Below are 19,839 nucleotides of genomic sequence, written 5' to 3'. Positions count from 1 at the left end.
CCTAGGGAAATTAGCCCAAAATCTATCCAGATTAGACATGACCTAAAAGCTGACATCATAGCCTTGTCTATCTGGTAGATTAATAACTGCCAAGATGTCCGCTGGCACAAACCCCATCTGGCAACACAGGAGTTCTCGGACCACAGGCCTCCGATCTGGGAGGTCTTCTTTGGCGCCTCGATGTTTAAACCTCACTACATTCTTCCTTTTAAAGACCTGACCTGTATAGTGAGCGCCGGAGGAAAAAGATGGAGCACCACGGCTCCAGGCATTACTGGGGGGGACCTGGCGGGGTTCAGGGCCCTGACTTATTGGGGGGGTGTCTGCACTAGGGGGGCCACTCACACCTTCTGTGCTTGAGGGTAAAGGTGGAAAATCGCCCTCATTACTCTGTGGAGATTCCTCCAGCCCGTCCACCTCTATGCCATCCTCAGATATCCCATACAGACTGTACATTCCCCCCAGACACTGACCCCTCAGGTACATGTCCACCATCACCCCCAGTCTCTGCCCCAGCAGTAGAGATCTGCTCTGCCACCCCATCACCTGGATGTACGGATGCATGTCCATTGTCCTGCTGCACTGTGCCTCCTGGGACTTGTAGTGCTGGTGTCTGAGGTCCATGTGTCTCCTCAGGGATAGCTGCAGATCCTTGTTGCCGCTGTTGCAAACTGTCCTGTTTATAAATCTCTCCTTTTTGAAAGGAAAACTTTGCGGCTTGCAGCACAGGTCTTGTCGCCCGCTGGGCCTCCTCAGGGGTAACACTGGAATCCAGTTCAGCAAGAGAAAAAACAAATTCAAGGTTCAGGCCTTGGCTGGCAAAACGCTCCTGGTTCCTATAGGACTCAGCAAGTGGTCCCATCCTGTCCAGTACAATGTCCATCTGCTTTACCAGGTCACCAAGTTCCAGGCTGAGTGAGTGTAGCTTACGGTCGTACACGGCTGCACAGTTTGGATTCGCAGTCTTTAGCTTGTATACACAGTCAATCTCCATTTGCAGCATCTGTTTGTGTCCCTTCAGCTCCTCCATTTTCCTCACCAGGGCAGGGATCTCCTCTGCTAGCTGCAGCTCAGGTGCACGGGTCTCTCTTGTTTGGTGTCCAGTCTTGGGCAGCTTCTCAGGCTGTTTGAACTCAGCAGACCTGGAGCCTCCATGAGATTTCTCTGCAGACCTCTCTTGTGCCATATCCATAGATCTTTCAGCATTTTTGCTGCTGCCACTTCCAGACTGAGACCTGGTGCGGCCGAAGCATGCCATGGTCACCACCTCACACTGCTGCAGGTTCTGCTGTAATGTCAGCCTCTCCAGAGATGTCCTCCGCTGCCTGTGTGCTGGAGGGGTGAGCTGCACACCTGATGCATGTGCTGCGCCCTGTCTCACCTCCTGTGCACCCTGCAGGTTTGGATTTCCACTCACAGAAGATACCTTTTGGGGGTCACTATGCTGTACTGGACGCTGCAGGCCTGGGCTGGAGGTCTGCTTCTCTGCACCATTCTTAGCTGTACTCACTGCTGCTGAATCCTTCTTTCCTTCTGGAACCACAACTGTTACGCCATCTTTCTTACTTGCACTTAATGCACTGGTGTTTCCTCCATTCTGGTCATTTCTTGTCACAGGATTCACTTTTGGACTTGTATCCATACTAGAGAAAGCCTGGGAGTTCCCTCCCAGTGGAGGCCTGGAAGCCTGGGCCTTGCTTGGGGAAGTTCCCCGCCCAGGGAGGCCCTTCCCTGGGCTTGCTCCAGACATGAGGAGAACCACCTACACACGTCCTCACAGCTAGGAGGCAGTATTATAGTAGTTATATTCTTGTACATAGGAGCAGTATTATAGTAGTTATATTCTTGTACATAGGGGCAGTATTATAGTAGTTATATTCTTGTACATAGGAGCAGTATTATAATAGTTATATTCTTGTACATAGGAGGCAGTATTATAGTAGTTATATTCCTGTACATAGGAGCAGTATTATAGTAGTTATATTCTTGTACATAGGAGCAGTATTATAGTAGTCATATTCTTGTACAGAGGAGCAGTATTATAGTAGTTATATTCTTGTACATAGAAGGCAGTATTATAGTAGTTATATTCTTGTACAGAGGAGCAGTATTATAGTAGTTATATTTTTGTACATAGACGGCAGTATTATAGTAGTTATATTCTTGTACATAGGAGCAGTATTATAGTAGTTATATTCTTGTACATAGAAGGCAGTATTATAGTAGTTGTATTCTTATACATAGGAGCAGTATTATAGTAGTTATATTCTTGTACATAGGAGCAGTATTATAGTAGTTATATTTTTGTACATAGACGGCAGTATTATAGTAGTTATATTCTTGTACATAGGAGCAGTATTATAGTAGTTATATTCTTGTACATAGGAAGCAGTATTATAGTAGTTGTATTCTTATACATAGGAGCAGTATTATAGTAGTTATATTCTTGTACATAGAAGGCAGTATTATAGTAGTTATATTCTTGTACATAGGAGGCAGTATTTTAGTAGTTATATCCGTGTACATAGTAGTCAGTATTATAGTAGTTATATTCTTGTACATAGGAGGCAGTATTATAATAGTTATATTCTTGTATATAGGGGCAGTATTATAGTAGTTATATTCTTGTACATAGGAGCAGTATTATAGTTGTTATGTTCTTGTACATAGGAGGCAGTATTATAGTAGTTGTATTCTTATACATAGGAGCAGTATTATAGTAGTTATATTCTTGTACATAGAAGGCAGTATTATAGTAGTTATATTCTTGTACATAGGAGGCAGTATTTTAGTAGTTATATCCGTGTACATAGTAGTCAGTATTATAGTAGTTATATTCTTGTACATAGGAGGCAGTATTATAATAGTTATATTCTTGTATATAGGGGCAGTATTATAGTAGTTATATTCTTGTACATAGGAGCAGTATTATAGTTGTTATGTTCTTGTACATATGATGCAGTATTATAGTAGTTATATTCTTGTACATAGGAGCAGTATTATAGTAGTTATATTCTTGTACATAGGAGCAGTATTATAGTAGTTATATTCTTGTACATAGGAGCAGTATTATAGTAGTTATGTTCTTGTACATATGATGCAGTATTATAGTAGTTATATTCTTATACATAGGAGCAGTATTATAGTAGTTATATTCTTGTACATAGGAGCAGTATTATAGTAATTATATTCTTTACATAGGAGCAGTATTATAGTAGTTATATTCCTGTACATAGGAGCAGTATTATAGTAGTTAGATTCTTGTACATAGGAGCAGTATTATAGTAGTTATATTCTTGTACATAGGAGGCAGTATTATAGTAGTTATGTTCTTGTACATAGGAGCAGTATTATAGTAGTTATATTCCTGTACATAGGAGCAGTATTATAGTAGTTATATTCTTGTACATGGGAGCAGTATTATAGTAGTTATATTCTTGTACATAGGAGGCAGTATTATAGTAGTTATGTTCTTGTACATAGGAGGCAGTATTATAGTAGTTATATTCTTGTACATAGGAGCAGTATTATAGTAGTTATATTCTTGTACATAGGAGGCAGTATTATAGTAGTTATATTCTTGTACATAGGAGTAGTATTATAGTAGTTATAGCCCTGTACACAGGAGGCAGTATTATAGTAGTTATATTCTTGTACATAGGAGTAGTATTATAGTAGTTATATTCTTGTACATAGGAGCAGTATTATAGTAGTTATAGCCCTGTACACAGGAGGCAGTATTATAGTAGTTATATTCTTGTACATAGGAGTAGTATTATAGTAGTTATATTCTTGCACATAGGAGCAGTATTATAGTAGTTATAGCCCTGTACACAGGAGGCAGTATTATATTAGTTATATTCTTGTACATAGGAGGCAGTATTTAGTTTCCAAAGACTGTATGTATGCATCTGTATTCCAGTTTAATTACAGTTTAGTTAGAATATCTTATAATGTCACAATGCAAGTTGGTGGCTACAATACATTTTGTACTATCTGTCTGCTGTATAGATATATTTCTCCAGGAAGATGCCAACATAATGTTAAATATTTTCCTCTTCAGCTAAATCTGTATGCGAATATAGTAAAAATATTTACAACTCTGTGCAGACTTTTGCCCTTATGCCTGAAGTCCAGTAATGATTCAAACTTTGTTTGTGCACATATGCAGTACTAGTCACTCGCCACACGGTGTCACTGCTGCTCACTGTATAGGTGCAGTACAGCTAAGCTCTGAGTGCTGAACTTAATATGTACATGTATGTTACACTAATATATATCCACACGCACACAGTATGTTGTAATGCTTCTGCCATACACTACAATAATCTATATGACCCTATACTTTAGACCAGGGATCATCAGTCACTGCCACTCCAATAGTTGTGTAACTACAGTTCTCATTATGCTAGTTCACATACTGTATATGGGAGTACTGGGAACAGCTGGGAGTTGTAGTTTGACAACTGCTAGTGTCGGAGGTCACTGACCCTTGCTCTAGACATACAGTATAATGCTTGTAATCTCCTTCTGTGATTGACTGCCAGGGAAAGCGGGGAGAGGAATAGGAAAGAGACTCTGGCTGAAGCCATGACAGAGACCATCGGGCGTTGGGTAACACATTAAGGATTTCAGGGGTTTGCATTTCACTGATACAGAATGCAAAAATCCTGTGCACCAGCTGTGTTTTTTTTAGGGATCATGAGGCGCCGGCAGCCATTCTCGGTGAATACGCCAGTGGTTGTAATTATTTTTTACTTCCCCTACAGCCTGCCATATTCGACATGTTTTGGAGGAGTGTCTGCACTTACACCAGATCAGTTCATGAGGATCAATGGATTCCCCAACACATACTGGGGCTGGGGAGGAGAGGACGATGATATCGCCATGAGGTAACCTACCGCGGTGAGGGTCACAAAGCTGTGATTGGGACGAGCGCTGTCTTCCTCCCTTTCCCCTACTAGAAGCCGCTCTGTAAGTGTTCGGAAACCTCCTCGGTCACATGAGAACCCATCTAGTGTAAAACGCCAATGAGGAGGAGAAGCAGCAGAAGGCCGGCACTCCAGCTGTTGTAAAACTACAACTCCCAGCATGCATACTGACTCTGCTCTTCTCAGAACTCTCATAGAAATGAGTGGAGTACTCTGGGAATGGTAGTTTCACAACAGCTTGACTGCTAAAGGATGCGGGCCCCGGGCCTCCAACTCACCCATCCGTTGGGGATGGAGGGAAATTGCCTATATGAGAACCCAGCAGAGGGATAGACCCGAAATCTACACGTTACACATAACATTTTGGACTCCACTACAGTTGTGTTCAAAATTATTCAACCCCCAATGCTGTAAAGGGTTTTAGGGAATTTAGTGTACATTTGTAATTGTGTTCAGAATGAAATCTTACAAGGACTTTTTAAAGAACCAAATGAAACTAAAATTACATCAATTGTTTTTGTAATACAGTATTAAATAGTTTTTTTTTTGTGATTTCTTCATTGACACAATTATTCAACCCCTTAAAGACTACCACTCTTAAGAACAGAGGTTCATTCAAGTGTTTTAGATCAGGTATTGAAAACACAAGTGGATGTAAAGGAGCAGCAATCAAGCATAATAAGCACCAATTAGGCAGATTTAAAAGGACTGTGATACTCAGCTCCTTCTAGACATTTACTGGTGTGTTTACAAAGATGGTGAAGTCAAGAGAACGGTCCAGGAAGACAAGAGAAGAGGTGATTTCTCTTCACAGGAAGGGCAATGGCTATAAGAAGATTGCAAAGATGTTAAACATACCAAGAGACACCATAGGAAGCATCATTCGCAAATTCAAGGCAAAGGGCACTGTTGAAACGCTACCTGGTCGTGGCAGAAAGAAGATGCTGACTTCGACTGCTGTGCGCTTCCTGAAGCGCAAAGTGGAGACAAGTCTCTGTGTGACTGCTGAGGAACTGAAAAAAGATTTGTCAGATGTGGGCACTGAAGTTTCAGCTCAGACAATAAGGCTCACACTGCGTAATGGAGGCCTCCATGCCAGAACTCTCAGGCGCACCCCCTTGCTGTCTCCAAAGAATAAGAAGAGTCGACTGCAGTATGCCAAAAGTCATGTGGACAAACCACAAAAGTTTTGGGATAGTGTTCTGTGGACTGATGAAACAGAATTAGAACTGTTTGAGCCCATGGATCAACGCTATGTTTGGAGGAGGAAGAACAAGGCCTATGAAGAAAAGAACACCTTGCCTACTGTGAAGCATGGCGGGGGGTCAATCATGCTTTGGGGCTGTTTTGCTTCTACAGGTACAGGGAAGCTTCAGCGTGTGCAAAGGTACCATTAATTCTCTTCAGTACCAGGAGATATTGGATGAAAATGTGATGTAGTCCGTCACCAACCTGAGGCTTGGGAGATGTTGGACCTTTCAACAGGACAATGATCTCAAGCATACCTCCAAGTCCACTAGAGCATGGTTGCAGATTAAAGGCTGGAACATTTTGAAGTGGCCATCGCAGTCACCAGACTTAAAACCGATTGAGAACCTCTGGTGGGACTTAAAGAAAGCAGTTGCAGCGCGCAAGCCCAAGAATGTGACTGAACTGGAGGCTTTTGCCCATGAAGAATGGGCGAAGATACCCGTAGATCGCTGCAAGACACTTGTGTCAAGCTATGCTTCACGTTTAACAGCTGTTATAACTGGAAAAGTATGTTGTACTAAGTACTAAGACTGAATGTCACTTGGGGGTTGAATAAAACTGATAATGATGTGAGCACAGAAAAGACATTTGTGGTTATTTCATTATAAATGTTATGTTATATTTGTCTGACTTACAAGGGCCTCTGTGATTTACTTGTAAACAAGATGACTGAAATGATCACAATCAATGTCAAACTGGCCAAAAAACTCAATTTCAGTGGGGGTTGAATAATTTTGAACACAACTGTATATCTAATGCATCTGCAAGTGTCCTGGAGGACAAGTTGGAGAGACCTGACCTACATCCATTATGTGGGCCCCGCTCCAGTCACATGTAACCCTCAGAACACGCCTGATTGGCCAGAAGGCTACATCCAGGTCTGGAAATGAGTGAGGTTGAGCCCCTTTTGCCCGGCATACGATGGCTTCTTCAGGTGCCCTCAGATCGAGCGCTCTTTGTGGAGATTCTCTTGTAATCATCTTCCAGAAGGGCCAACGATTGGACGTGGCCTTTAATAGGTTTTTATGTGTTTTCCTCTTTTACAAGGATTCGCTTCTCGGGGATGAAATTCACTCATACGCCTTTAAGCCTTGGCCGATATAAAATGATCCCACACGACCAGGACTCCGGCAATGAGGTGAACTCTTACAGGTAAACGGGACCTAGTGAAAGTGTCAGCCGCCGGTAATAATCCTTGCACAGTAAAAATGTTATATTTACATTTAATTTAAAGGGGTGTTCTGGGATTTTGATAGGTCATCAGTATCAGATTGGCGGGAGTCAGACTCTCTGCACCTCTGCCGATGAGCTGTTTGACGAGGCCTCGGCGCACCATGCGGCTTCTTCCTAGGCCAGTGACGTCACATTTACCAGTCCCATGGCCTAGGCACGGCTCAATCCCATTCAGTTGGATAGGCCTGGGCTGCATTACCAAGCACAGCCACCATACAGTGTACAGCTCTGTGTAATCTTTGAGGAGGCCACAGCACTTGCCGGAGCGCCACAGCCCTTCAAACATCTGCTCAGTGGTCCTGCCTGGAGTCATCCCCCCACCTATCAGACATTGATGACTGGAGAATTGGCCATCAATATGGAAATCCCAGATAACTAATGGGTTCTCTCCATTCCAGGTCCTCCTCCATTGGCTAGAGAAGCGAGAGACTGCAAGGAGCATCTTTATCTCTCTCTGGAGGACCTGGCACGTCCACTGATGTAAATGGCCACTGTGTAATACTTCTCCTCTCCTGTGGGGGAGCTGCAGGGAAATTACACACTTGCCGCAGGGCTTCTCCTCATATTTCATCCAATCGGTGTACACTTTGTGGAACTGTACATCGACATAGTGTTAAGTAAAGTAAATGTTTGTTCCATTCACATGTTTTACTCCAGTCATATCCAGAGATGCATTTAGCAGTCTTTCGTTATCAGAAACCAGTGCATTGTGGGAGTTCTGGGGACCATTAACCACTTAGCTGCTGAAGGCCAGGTTTCCAATCTGATGTTCTCCTCCTTTGTTTATTTTCCCAGGTATAATCTGTTAAGTAAAACAAGAAAAACCTGGAGAGAAGACGGGATAAACTCCATAGATTTCCGCCTGCTTTCCAGAGAGAAGGCTGAGCTCTACACCAACCTCACGGTGGACATCGGTGAAACTCCGGTCATGCCGACCGAAGCAAGCAAGTGGTGGTGGTTTTTTTAGCCCTTGGTCAGGGGCGTACTGAACTATAGAGAAGCATCCAGTGATATGGCTGCGGACCACCTCCTACAGGATGGTTTAGGACCTGCAGTCTCTTATCATATGCGACATAGCTCACAATTACCATTCCAGCTAATTCTGCTCTCCAAAAGCCATATGGTGCTCCTTCCACTCTGAAGCCTGCTGTGCGCCCATACATCAGTTTTTGAGCACATATGGGGTGTTTCTGTAAACTGCAGATTCAGGGTAATAGATTTTGAGTTTTGTTTGGCTGTTAACCCTTGATGTGTTGCAGAAAAAATTGATTCAAATTTAAAATCTGCAAAAAAAAATGTGAAATTCTGAAATGTAATTCCCATTTTGATGTAATTCTCGTGGGGCACCTAAAGGGTGAACAACGTTTGTAAAATCAGTTTTGAATAGCTTAAGGGGTTTAGTTTCTAAAATTGGGTGACTTATGGGTTGTTTATAATATGTAAACCCTAGAAAGTGACTTCATAACTGAACTGGTCCTGAAAAAATGGGTTTAGAAATTTTCCTTAACATTTTAAGATTTGCTTCTAAACTTCTAAAGCCTTCTAACGTCCCAAAAATTTTAAATGTCATTTTCAAAATGATCCAAAAATATAGTAGATATATGGGGAATGTAAAGTAATAACTATTTTTGGAGTTATTACTATCTATTATAAAAGTAGAGACATTGATATTTGGAAAAGTGCTAATTTTTTTAAATTTTTTGTAAATTAGGTATTTTTTAAAAAAATAAAAATGAAATATTTTGACTCAATTTTACCACTGTCATGAAGTACAATATGTGACGAGAAAACATTCTCAGAATGGCCTGGATAAGTAAAAGTGTTTTGAAGTTATTACCACATAAAGTGACACTGGTCAAAAGTGGCCTTATACTTAACGCCTTAAGGACACAGGGCGTACAGGTACGCCCTTGTGCCCTGGTACTTAAGGACACAGGGCGTACATGTACGCCCTGTGTATTTTCGATCACTGCCGTGCGGCTGGCAGTGATCGGAACCCGGTGCCTGCTCAAATCATTGAGCAGGCACCTAGGCTAAATGCGCGGGGGGGTCCCGTGACCCCCCCATGTTGGCGATCGCGGCAAACCGCAGGTCAATTCAGACCTGCGGTTTGCTGCAATTTCTGCAGTTTCTGCAGTTTCTGATCCCCGCAGTCCCTGACCGCGGGGATCAGAAACTTTAGGATTCAAAAAACGTTCCAGTATCCCTGCACCCCTGAGTTATTTGAGCCCGGTGGGAGGTGCAGGGGGAGGGTTGCGGGCGGTGCGGGAGGCGGGCGGTGCGGACGCCCGCCTCCCATTGCATAATCGTTGGCGTCTAGTGGGTATACCAGGGTGCCAGCACATTGCTGGCACCCTGGTATAAACGGCTGACATCGGTGATGCGATGTCAGCCGTTTAACCCTTTCCATACAGAGGTCCGTACGGACCGCTGTATGGAAAAGGTTAACAGCTCAGGGAGCTCCCTCCCTCTCCGATCGGGGGGCTGCTGTGCCTTTGCAGCCCCCCGAATGGAGAGGGAGAGAGCTCACAGGCAGCCCCCCAAGCCCTGTCTTTACCCTTCCCCGTCTGTGAAGTTCTGGCAACTACTGAGCAGACGGGGAAGGTTCCTATGGCAACAGGATGCCTTCTCAGGCGTCCTGCTGTCCATGGTTCTGAACAGATCTGTGCTGAAAGCATAGATCTGTTCAGACAAAGTGTAAGTAAAATACAGTACAGTACAATATATATTGTACTGTACTGTATTATGCAGACATCAGACCCACTGGATCTTCAAGAACCAAGTGGGTCTGGGTCAAAAATAAAGTAAAAATCCAAAAACACATTTATCACTGATTAAAAATGAAAAAAATAAAATTCCCTACACATGTAGGGAAAAAATTAAAAACTATGATGAAATTGGAATTTTGCCCACCTTACTTCCCAAAAAAGGTAATAAAAGTGATCAAAAAAGTCGCATGTACGCCAAAATTGTAACAATCAAACCGTTATCTCATCCCGCAAAAATCATACCCTACCCAAGAAAATCGCCCAAAAACTGAAAAAACTATGGCTCTTAGACTATGGAAACACTAAAACATGATTTCTTTTGTTTCAAAAATGAAATCATTGTGTAAAACTTACATAAATAAAAAAAAGTATACATATTAGGTATCGCCGCGTCCGTAATGACCGGCTCTATAAAAATATCACATGACCTAACCCCTCAGATGACCACCGTAAAAAAATAAAAATAAAAACGGTGTAAAAAAAGCAAAAAAAGTGTAATAGCAAGCAATCAAAAAGTCATGTGCACCCCAAAATAGTGCCAATCAAACCGTCATCTCATCCCACAAAAAATGAGACCCTACTTAAGATAATCGCCCAAAAATTGAACAAACTATGGCTCTTAGACTATGGAGACACTAAAACATTTTTTTTGTTTTAAAAATGAAATTATTGTGTAAAACGTACATAAATAAAAAAAATTGTATACATATTGGGTATCACCGCGTCCGTGACAACCTACTCTATAAAATTACCACATGATCTAACCTGTCAGATGAATGGTGTAAATAAAAAAAATTAAAAAAAAAGCAATTTCTTGTTACCTTGCCGCACAAAAAGTGTAATATAGAGCAACCAAAAATCATATGTACCCTAAACTAGTACCAACAAAACTGCCACCCTATCCCGTAGTTTCTAAAATGGGGTCACTTTTTTGGAGTTTCTACTCTATGGGTGCATCAGGGGGGCTTCAAATGGGACATGGTGTCAAAAAAACCAGTCCAGCAAAATCTGCCTTCCAAAAACCGTATGGCATTCCTTTCCTTCTGCGCCCTGCTGTGTGCCCGTACAGCAGTTTACGACCACATATGGGGTGTGTCTGTAAACTACAGAATCAGGGCCATAAATAATGAGTTTTGTTTGGCTGTTAACCCTTGCTTTGTAACTGGAAAAAAAATATTAAAATGGAAAATCTGCCAAAAAAGTGAAATTTTGAAATTGTATCTCTATTTTCCATTAAATCTTGTGCAACACCTAAAGGGTTAACAAAGTTTGTAAAATCAGTTTTGTATACCTTGAGGGGTGTAGTTTCTTAGATGGGGTCACTTTTATGGAGTTTCTACTCTAGGGGTGCATCAGGGGGCTTCAAAAGGGACATGGTGTAAAAAAAAACAGTCCAGCAAAATCTGCCTTCCAAAAACCGTATGGCATTCCTTTCCTTCTGCGCCCTGCCGTGTGCCCGTACAGCAGTTTACGACCACATATGAGGTGTTTCTGTAAACTAAAGAATCAGAGCCATAAATAATGAGTTTTGTTTGGCTGTTAACCCTTGCTTTGTAACTGGAAAAAAAATATTAAAATGGAAAATCTGCCAAAAAAGTGAAATTTTGAAATTGTATCTCTATTTTCCATTAAATCTTGTGCAACACCTAAAGGGTTAACAAAGTTTGTAAAAATCAGTTTTGAATACCTTGAGGGGTGTAGTTTCTTAGATGGGGTCACTTTTATGGAGTTTCTACTCTAGGGGTGCATCAGGGGGCTTCAAATTGGACATGGTGTCAAAAAACCAGTCCAGCAAAACCTGCCTTCCAAAAACCAAACGGCGCACCTTTCACTCTACGCCTCGCTGTGTGGCCGTACAGTAGTTTACGGCCACATATGGGGTGTTTCTGTAAACAACAGAGTCAGGGCAATAAAGATACAGTCTTGTTTGACTGTTAACCCATGCTTTGTTAGTGGAAAAAATGGGTTAAAATGGAAAATTAGGCAAAAAAATTCTCATTTCATCCCCATTTGCCAATAACTCTTGTGCAACACCTAAAGGGTTAACAAAGTTTGTAAAATCAGTTTTGAATACCTTGAGGGGTGTAGTTTATAGAATGGGGTCATTTTTGGGTGGTTTCTATTATGTAAGCCTCGCAAAGTGACTTCAGAGCTGTAGTGGTCCCTAAAAATTGGGTTTTTTGTAAATTTCTGAAACATTTCAAGATTTGCTTCTAAACTTCTAAGCCTTGTAACATCCCCAAAAAATAAAATATAATTCCCAAAATAATTCAAACATGAAGTAGACATATGGGGAATGTAAAGTCATCACAATTTTTAGGGGTATTACTATGTATTACAGAAGTAGAGAAACTGAAACTTTGAAATTTGCTAATTTTTCCCAATTTTTGGTAAATTTGACATTTTTTTATGCAAAAAAAATATATATTTTTTTACTGTCATGAAGTACAATATGTGACGAAAAAACAATCTCAGAATGGCCTGGATAAGTCAAAGCGTTTTAACGTCATCACCACTTAAAGTGACACTGGTCAGATTTGCAAAAAATGGCCTGGTCCTTAAGGTGAAATACGGCTGTGTCCTAAAGGGGTTAAAGGGGTATTCCCATCTCAGACAATGGGGGCATATCGCTAGGATATGACCCCATTGTCTGATAGGTGCAGGTCCCGCACCTACAACGAGAACAATGCGGGGAGCGCTGTGGCTGGAGGACCCTGGATTTCCCGGGGTCCGTCCACCACCAAGAGCTGCTCCCAAAGAAGTGAATGGGAGCGCACTGCGCATGCGCGGCCCATGCTCCCATTCCAATAGACCATTGCACAGAACAGTAAAACTGCTAAACCGGTGTATTTCTCAACCCCATACAGCTGTGAATTTAACCCCTTCAGGACCCTGCCATGTGCAGTGCGCCCTCTGTTCATTTCCTGGCTCCGTTGTCATTGTACCACCGCTGGAACCTGCACCTATCAGACAATGGGGGGCATATCCTAGTGATATGCCCCCATTGTCTGAGATGGGAAAACCCCTTTAAGGTGAAAAATGACAGGGTCCTGAAGGGGTTAAATTTAGTTGTATGGGGTTGAGAAATACACCGGTTTAGCAGTTTTACTGTCCTGTGCAGTGACTGGTCTAGTGGAATATAACTACAGATGAGCGAATTTCATATTTTGAAATTCATTTACGCTTCGTTTGGTGGTAAAAGCAGAATTTCGTTATGGATTCCGTTACCACGGACCACAACGCAATTCTATCACGCAATGCCTTTAGAGGCATTCCGTTATTCATTCCGTCATAATAGAAGTCTATGGGTTGCATAACGGATCCGTCCCGTTATACAGGAGAGGACTGTATATCGGTAGTAATAGATACAGTACCTGTCAGTTTGGACCTTGCTGGAGTAAATCAAGTTGATTATAGTCAGTTCCTTTTAATTAGATTCACCTTAAATCGGTTATGCTATGATTGCTAAATATTAAACTCGGACATCATATAGTCATGTAGGTAATCTCTTTCTAACAAAGCTAGAACCAGCCCTGGACCTCACATGGATCTATTCATTGTTCCTGTTGCCCTGCTGTATTCTCTTCAGGCTGCAGCTCAGGAGGTGTCTCCTTTCTGCTGCAGCTCTCTCCCTATCACAGCTCAGGAGGTGTCTCCTTTCTGCTATAGCTCTCTCCCTATCACAGCTCAGAAAGTGTCTCCTTTCTGCTGTAACTCTCTCCCTATCACAGCTCAGGAAGTGTCTCCTTTCTGCTGTAACTCTCTCTCTATCACAGCTCAGGAGGTGTGTCCTTTCTGCTGCAGGTCTCTCCCTATCACAGCTCAGGAGGTGTCTCCTTTCTACTACAGCTCTCTCCCTATCACAGCTAAGGAGGTGTCTCCTTTCTGCAGCAGCTCTCTCCCTATCACAGCTCAGGAGGTGTCTCCTTTCTGCTGTAGCTCTCTCCCTATCACAGCTCAGGAAGTGTCTCCTTTCTGCTGTAGCTCTCTCCCTATCACAGCTCAGGAAGTGTCTCCTTTCTGCTGTAACTCTCTCCCTATCACAGTTCAGGAGGTGTGTCCTTTCTGCTGCAGGTCTCTCCCTATCACAGCTCAGGAGGTGTCTCCTTTCTGCTGTAACTCTCTCCCTATCACAGCTCAGGAGGTGTCTCCTTTCTGCTGCAGCTCTCTCCCTATCACAGCTCAGGAGGTGTCTCCTTTCTGCTGCAGCTCTCTCCCTATCACAGCTCAGGAGGTGTCTCCTTTCTGCTGCAGCTCTCTCCCTATCACAGCTCAGGAGGTGTCCCCTTTCCGCTTCAGCTCTCTCCCTATCACGGCTCAGGAGGTGTCTCCTTTCTGCTGTAACTCTCTCCCTATCGCAGCTCAGAGGTGTCTCCTTTCTGCTGTAACTCTCTCCCTATCACGGCTCAGGAGGTGTCTCCTTTCTGCTGTAGCTCTCTCCCTATCACAGCTCAGGAGGTGTCTCCTTTCTGCTGTAGCTCTCTCCCTATCACAGCTCAGGAGGTGTGTCCTTTCTGCTGTAGCTCTCTCCCTATCACAGCTCAGGAGGTGTCTCCTTTCTGCTGTAACTCTCTCCCTATCACAGCTCAGGAGGTGTCTCCTTTCTGCTGTAACTCTCTCCCTATCGCAGCTCAGGAGGTGTCTCCTTTCTGCTGTAACTCTCCCTATCGCAGCTCAGAGGTGTCTCCTTTCTGCTGTAACTCTCTCCCTATCGCAGCTCAGAGGTGTCTCCTTTCTGCTGTAACTCTCTCCCTATCGCAGCTCAAGAAAAAACACACATATTAGGTATCGTCGCGTCCGTAACGACCGGCTCTATAAATATATCACATGATCCAACCTGTCCGATAGACACCATAGAAAATAAAAAATAAAAACGGTGTCAAAAAAAGCTATTTTTGTTACCTTACATCACTAAAAGTGCAACACCAAGCAATCAAAAAGGCGTATGCCCCCAAAAATAGTACCAATCTAACAGTCACCTCATCCCACAAAAAATTAGCCCCTACATAGGACAATCGCCCCCAAAAAAAAAAAGCTATGGCTCTCAGGCTATGGAGACACTAAAACATGATTATTTTTTTGTTTCAAAAATGCTTTTATTGTGTTAAATGTAAAAAAAAAATGTAAAAAAGTATACATATTAGGTATCACTGCTTCTGTAACAACCTTCTCTATAAAAATATCACATGATTTAACCCCTCAGGTGAACACCGTAAAAAAAAAAAAGTGTCAAAAAGCCATTTTGTCACCTTACATCACAAAAAGTGTAATAGCAAACGATCAAAACGTCATATGCACCCCAAAATTGTATCAATCAAACAGTCATCTCATCTCGCAAAAATTATACCCTACTTAAGAGAATCACCCAAAAAATAAAAAACTATGGCTCTCAGACTATGGTGACACGAAACATGATTTTTTTTATGGGTTTTTTTCAAAAATATTAGTGTATAAAACTTAAGTAAAAAAATTATACATATTAGGTATTGCCGCGTCCATAACAACCTTCTCTATAAAAATATCACATGATTTAACCCCTCAGGTGAACACCGTAAAAAAAAAAGGTATCAAAAAGCCATTTTGTCACTTTACATCACAAAAAGTGTAATAGCAAGCGATCAAACAGTCATACGCACCCTAAAATAGTACCAATCAAACAGTTATCTCGCACTGAACAAAATGAGCCCCTACATAAGACAGTCGCCCAAAAAAATAAAAAAAAACTATGGCTTTCAGAATATGGAGACACTAAAAAATCATTTTTTTTCAAAAATACTTTATGTAAAAATGAAACAAACAAACAAAAAAAGTTGTCATATTTGGTATTGTCGCATCCGTAACAACCTGCTCTATAAAAATAGCTCATGATCTAACCTGTCAGATGAACATTGTAAATAGCAAAAAATAAAAAGTGCAAAACAGCAATTTTTGGTTGCGTTGCCTCACAAAAAGGTAATATGAGCAACCAAAAATCATCTGTACCCTTAAATAGTACTCACAAAACTGCCACCTTATTCCGTAGTTTCCAAAATTGGGACACTTTTTTGTAGTTTCTACTCTAGGGGTGCAACAGGGGGTCTTCAAATGTGACATTGCAAGTTAAAAATATCCCAGTGAAATCTGCCCTCCAAAAACCATATGGCATTCCTTTCCTTCTGCACCCTGCCGTGTGCCCGTGCAGTGGGCCACGATACGGGTATTTAATGTTTTGTATTTCTCGTGACGCCAATTGCAGCGTGCGCAGTGTACTACCCCAGGGCCCTCCCAAGGTGTTATAATGCATGTCCCAGATTAGGAATGCCAGAGTGGTGTAATGGCCTATAATGTCTCTATAGGGTGGTGATAATTTGTGTGAACGGTGTCTTCTACCTGGGTACGGCTGGACTCCTGGCTCACTTGCAATAAATTTAAGTGTAGTGATAGTAGGAGTAATAGAGGAATTTTGCAGCAGAAATAATGTCCAGACCTTTAGATGAAGTTCAAACTTTTCTTTACTGAAGATAACTTGTATCCAAGCAGCATACAGCCTTGGTCTCTGGTCCCAGCAGGTTTTGGCAATCATTGGCAGGAATAAATGCTTCTGCACTTTAAATGTGAGCTTGCAGGATAGGACGTCTGCTTGGTAGCTCTGTAATTGTGTCAGGAACTAAGCTTCTGCACTTTTCTGTACTTCTGCTTTGTAGGGACAGACTAGCTGATGAGGATGGTCTTCTTATAGGTCACAGGACTTAACCCACAGATGATTTCTCAGGGGATGCTTTCTTTCTGGAATTCTGGAGTTTGCCTGTGACTTTCTACTTCCTTTTCATCCAGCTGAGCTGCAGGGCTCAGACTGGGAATTTGATCAAGTCTCAGACTGATACTCTGTCCTTGCTGTCTTTCCTATGCAGGGGATCTCCTGAACGCTATCACACAGCCTTCCCCTAGCAGGGGGGAGGCTACACTGACCCTAACTTCCTTCTCCACCCAAGCTGTAGGATGTAGGAACAGTCCACACCTCCACAGAGGGGAAGCTAAGCTGGAATAATCCATTCCAGCCTAGTTAAACTAAACTAGGACTTTGTACCTTACCAATGCTTTGCTGCCACCTGCTGGTAAACATGGAAAATTACAAGGAACAATTGTATTTAACATGGTTTTATATGCACATTTGTGAAGACATGAGCAAAATCATATCAGATGACAATATATAGGCTCTTAGAAGATAGTAGAGGGGTAGAGGCGTGTAGTAACACAACTCTGGGGTGTTACACCTGTACAGCAGTTTACGACCACATATGGGGTGTTTCTGTAAACTAAAGAATCAGGGCAATAAATATTAAGTTTAGTTTGGCTGTTAATCCTGGCTTTGTTAGCAGAAAAAAATGAATAAAATGGAAAAGTTGCCAAAAATGTTAAATTCTGAAATGTCATATCCATTTTCAATTAATTATTGTGGAACTCCTAAAGGGTTAACAAAGTTTGTAAAATCAGTTTTGAATACCTTGAGGGGTGTAGTTTCTAAAATGGGGTCACTTTTTGGAGTTTCTACTCTAGGGGTGCATCAGGGTGGCTTAAAATGGTGTCAAAAAAACTGTCCATCAAAATCTGCTTTCTAAAAACCATATGGCGTTCCTTTCCTTCTGCGCCCTGCCGTGTGGCCATACAGCAGTTTTTGATCATATATGGGGCGTTTCTGTAAACTACAGAATCAGGGCAATAAATATTGAGCTTAGTTTGGCTGTTAATCCTTGCTTTGTCAGTGGAAAAAATGATTAAAATGGAAAATCTGCCCAAAAAGTGACATTTTTAAATTTAATCTCCATTTTCAATTAATTCTTGTTGAACACATAAAGGGTTAACAGCGTTTGTAAAATCAGTTTTGAATAGCTTGAGGGGTGTAGTTTCTAGAATGGGGTCATTTTTTGGTGGTTTCTATTATTTAAGCCTCACAAAGTGACTTCAGACCTGAACTGGTCCCTAAAAATTGGGTTTTTGAAAATTTCTGAAAAATTTCAAGATTTACTTCTAAACGTCTAAGCCTTGTAACATCCCCAAAATATAAAATATCATTCCCAAAATGATCCAAACATGAAGTAGACATATGGGGAATGTAAAGTAATAACTATTTTGGTGGTATTACTATGTATTATAGAAGTAGAGAAATTGAAACTTGGAAATTTGCAATTTTTTAAATTTTTGGGTAAATTTGGTATTTTTTTATAAATAAAAATGTTTTTTTTTACTTCATTTTACCAGTGTCATGAAGTACAATATGTGATGAAAAAATAATCTCAGAATGGCCTGGATAAGTCAAAGCGTTTTAAAGTTTAAAGACACTGGTCAGATTTGCAAAAAATGGCCTGGTCCTTAAGGTGAAATAAGGCTGTGTCCTAAAGGGGTTAAACCTTTGACCCTCTAATTTAAAACTATGTCCTTTGGTCGGGCTCGGGACTTCGGGGGGTCCGGACATCGGGCGCGACCCGAGATGCGGCTTTTCCTGTCAGACATGAGTTTCCTAGAAGACTGCTGGACCCCCCTTTTTTCCTTTTTTTTGTTCTACGGAATGTTTGCGACTAAAGATCGCTGTAAGCCCGTCTTGCACGGTGTAGGTGAGCACCAGACGATAGGCCACATGAGTGTTGATCCTGCCGATCGCGCTCACCTATGTCTGGAGGAGGCCGTGCGAGGTGCGCGTTCGTTGCCTGGTGGCCGTCTGGGCTGCGGGCCTCTGATCCCTGCCCCTTTTAGATAACATAATGTTAAATGAGATGCTTTGTCCATCAGCTTTATTAAGTTATAGATGCCGGATGGATCCTGCTTTCACCCCCAGTAAGTGAGATCTCCACCTGATTTTCAAACATTCACATAATTATTGACACTTGTATGAAATTATTGTCAATCATGCTCATAAATCAGAATTGATGGATCTTATAATATCGTAAATGTAATATGGATATGAATTTTTGTATTATAATGAATAAAAATATTTAAATTAAAAAAAAAGAATACAATCTAGCTAATAAACCAGTTTATATAAATGCAAAGCAAGCAGCATATGCACCTTAAAAAAATGAACAATTTGTTTCAGCCATCCCATAACTTATAATAAAATTCACAGTATTTTTTTTTTCGCCTGAAAAAAAAAAAAAAAAGGAGAAAAGAAAACTGTGTCCTTTTGTAGCAGTTTTTCTTCTTTTAAATATTCTCTCCTCTTTTACCTTGTTGATTCCATTTATGTATTTAAAAGTTTCCAGGACGTCCCTCCATGACAGCACCCACTTGAGGATGTCCTATTGGATCTCTGTAGGGACAGGAAGCGTGAAAGGTTAAAAGGCCCCTCCCCACCCCTCCCACCAGTGTTCTTCCTGTCCCTACGGAGATAGGAGCAGTGAGGAGGATTCCCTGCTGTAGGAGTAGGGAGGAACACTAGGCCGAGGCTGGTCGGGGGGCTTATGCCTCTCCTCTTCAGCCTCAGTCAGGGCCTAAAGCTAGCACCCCTCTGGGAAGGGGTCCCCTAGCGCTCCTGGTACCTTTCCATCACTGGATCCAAGCCGCGGTATCGGGACGCTGTTGCCGCTTCTCCGGTGTAGGAGCTCTGGGCACAGCGGCGGCTCCGACGCTCCTCTGATGACGCGGACCACGTCACTTCCTATGTGACCGGAAGTGACGCAGAG

At 42.0% G+C, this 19,839-nt stretch overlaps 2 protein-coding genes across 2 annotated transcripts in view; both read left to right on the top strand.

Moving 5' to 3' along the window:
* Positions 1 to 8,580, top strand: part of LOC122932314 (beta-1,4-galactosyltransferase 3-like) — a 164,358-nt gene extending 155,778 nt beyond the window's left edge. The window contains exons 5-7 of the mRNA XM_044286661.1: positions 4,770 to 4,892; positions 7,230 to 7,334; positions 8,211 to 8,580. Coding sequence (XP_044142596.1) covers positions 4,770 to 4,892; positions 7,230 to 7,334; positions 8,211 to 8,382 — 400 coding nt within the window. The 3' untranslated portion in view covers positions 8,383 to 8,580. The remainder of the gene's footprint in view (positions 1 to 4,769; positions 4,893 to 7,229; positions 7,335 to 8,210) is intronic.
* The window catches only part of LOC122932313 (beta-1,4-galactosyltransferase 3-like), a 246,692-nt gene that overhangs the window by 6,685 nt on the left and 220,168 nt on the right, over positions 1 to 19,839 (top strand). The window lies entirely within an intron of this gene.

This window comes from Bufo gargarizans, chromosome 3, assembly GCF_014858855.1.
Source record: "Bufo gargarizans isolate SCDJY-AF-19 chromosome 3, ASM1485885v1, whole genome shotgun sequence".
Lineage (NCBI taxonomy): Eukaryota > Metazoa > Chordata > Amphibia > Anura > Bufonidae > Bufo > Bufo gargarizans.
The sequence above is the reverse complement of the archived record's forward strand: the minus strand, read 5'-3'. Positions and strand labels throughout refer to the sequence as shown.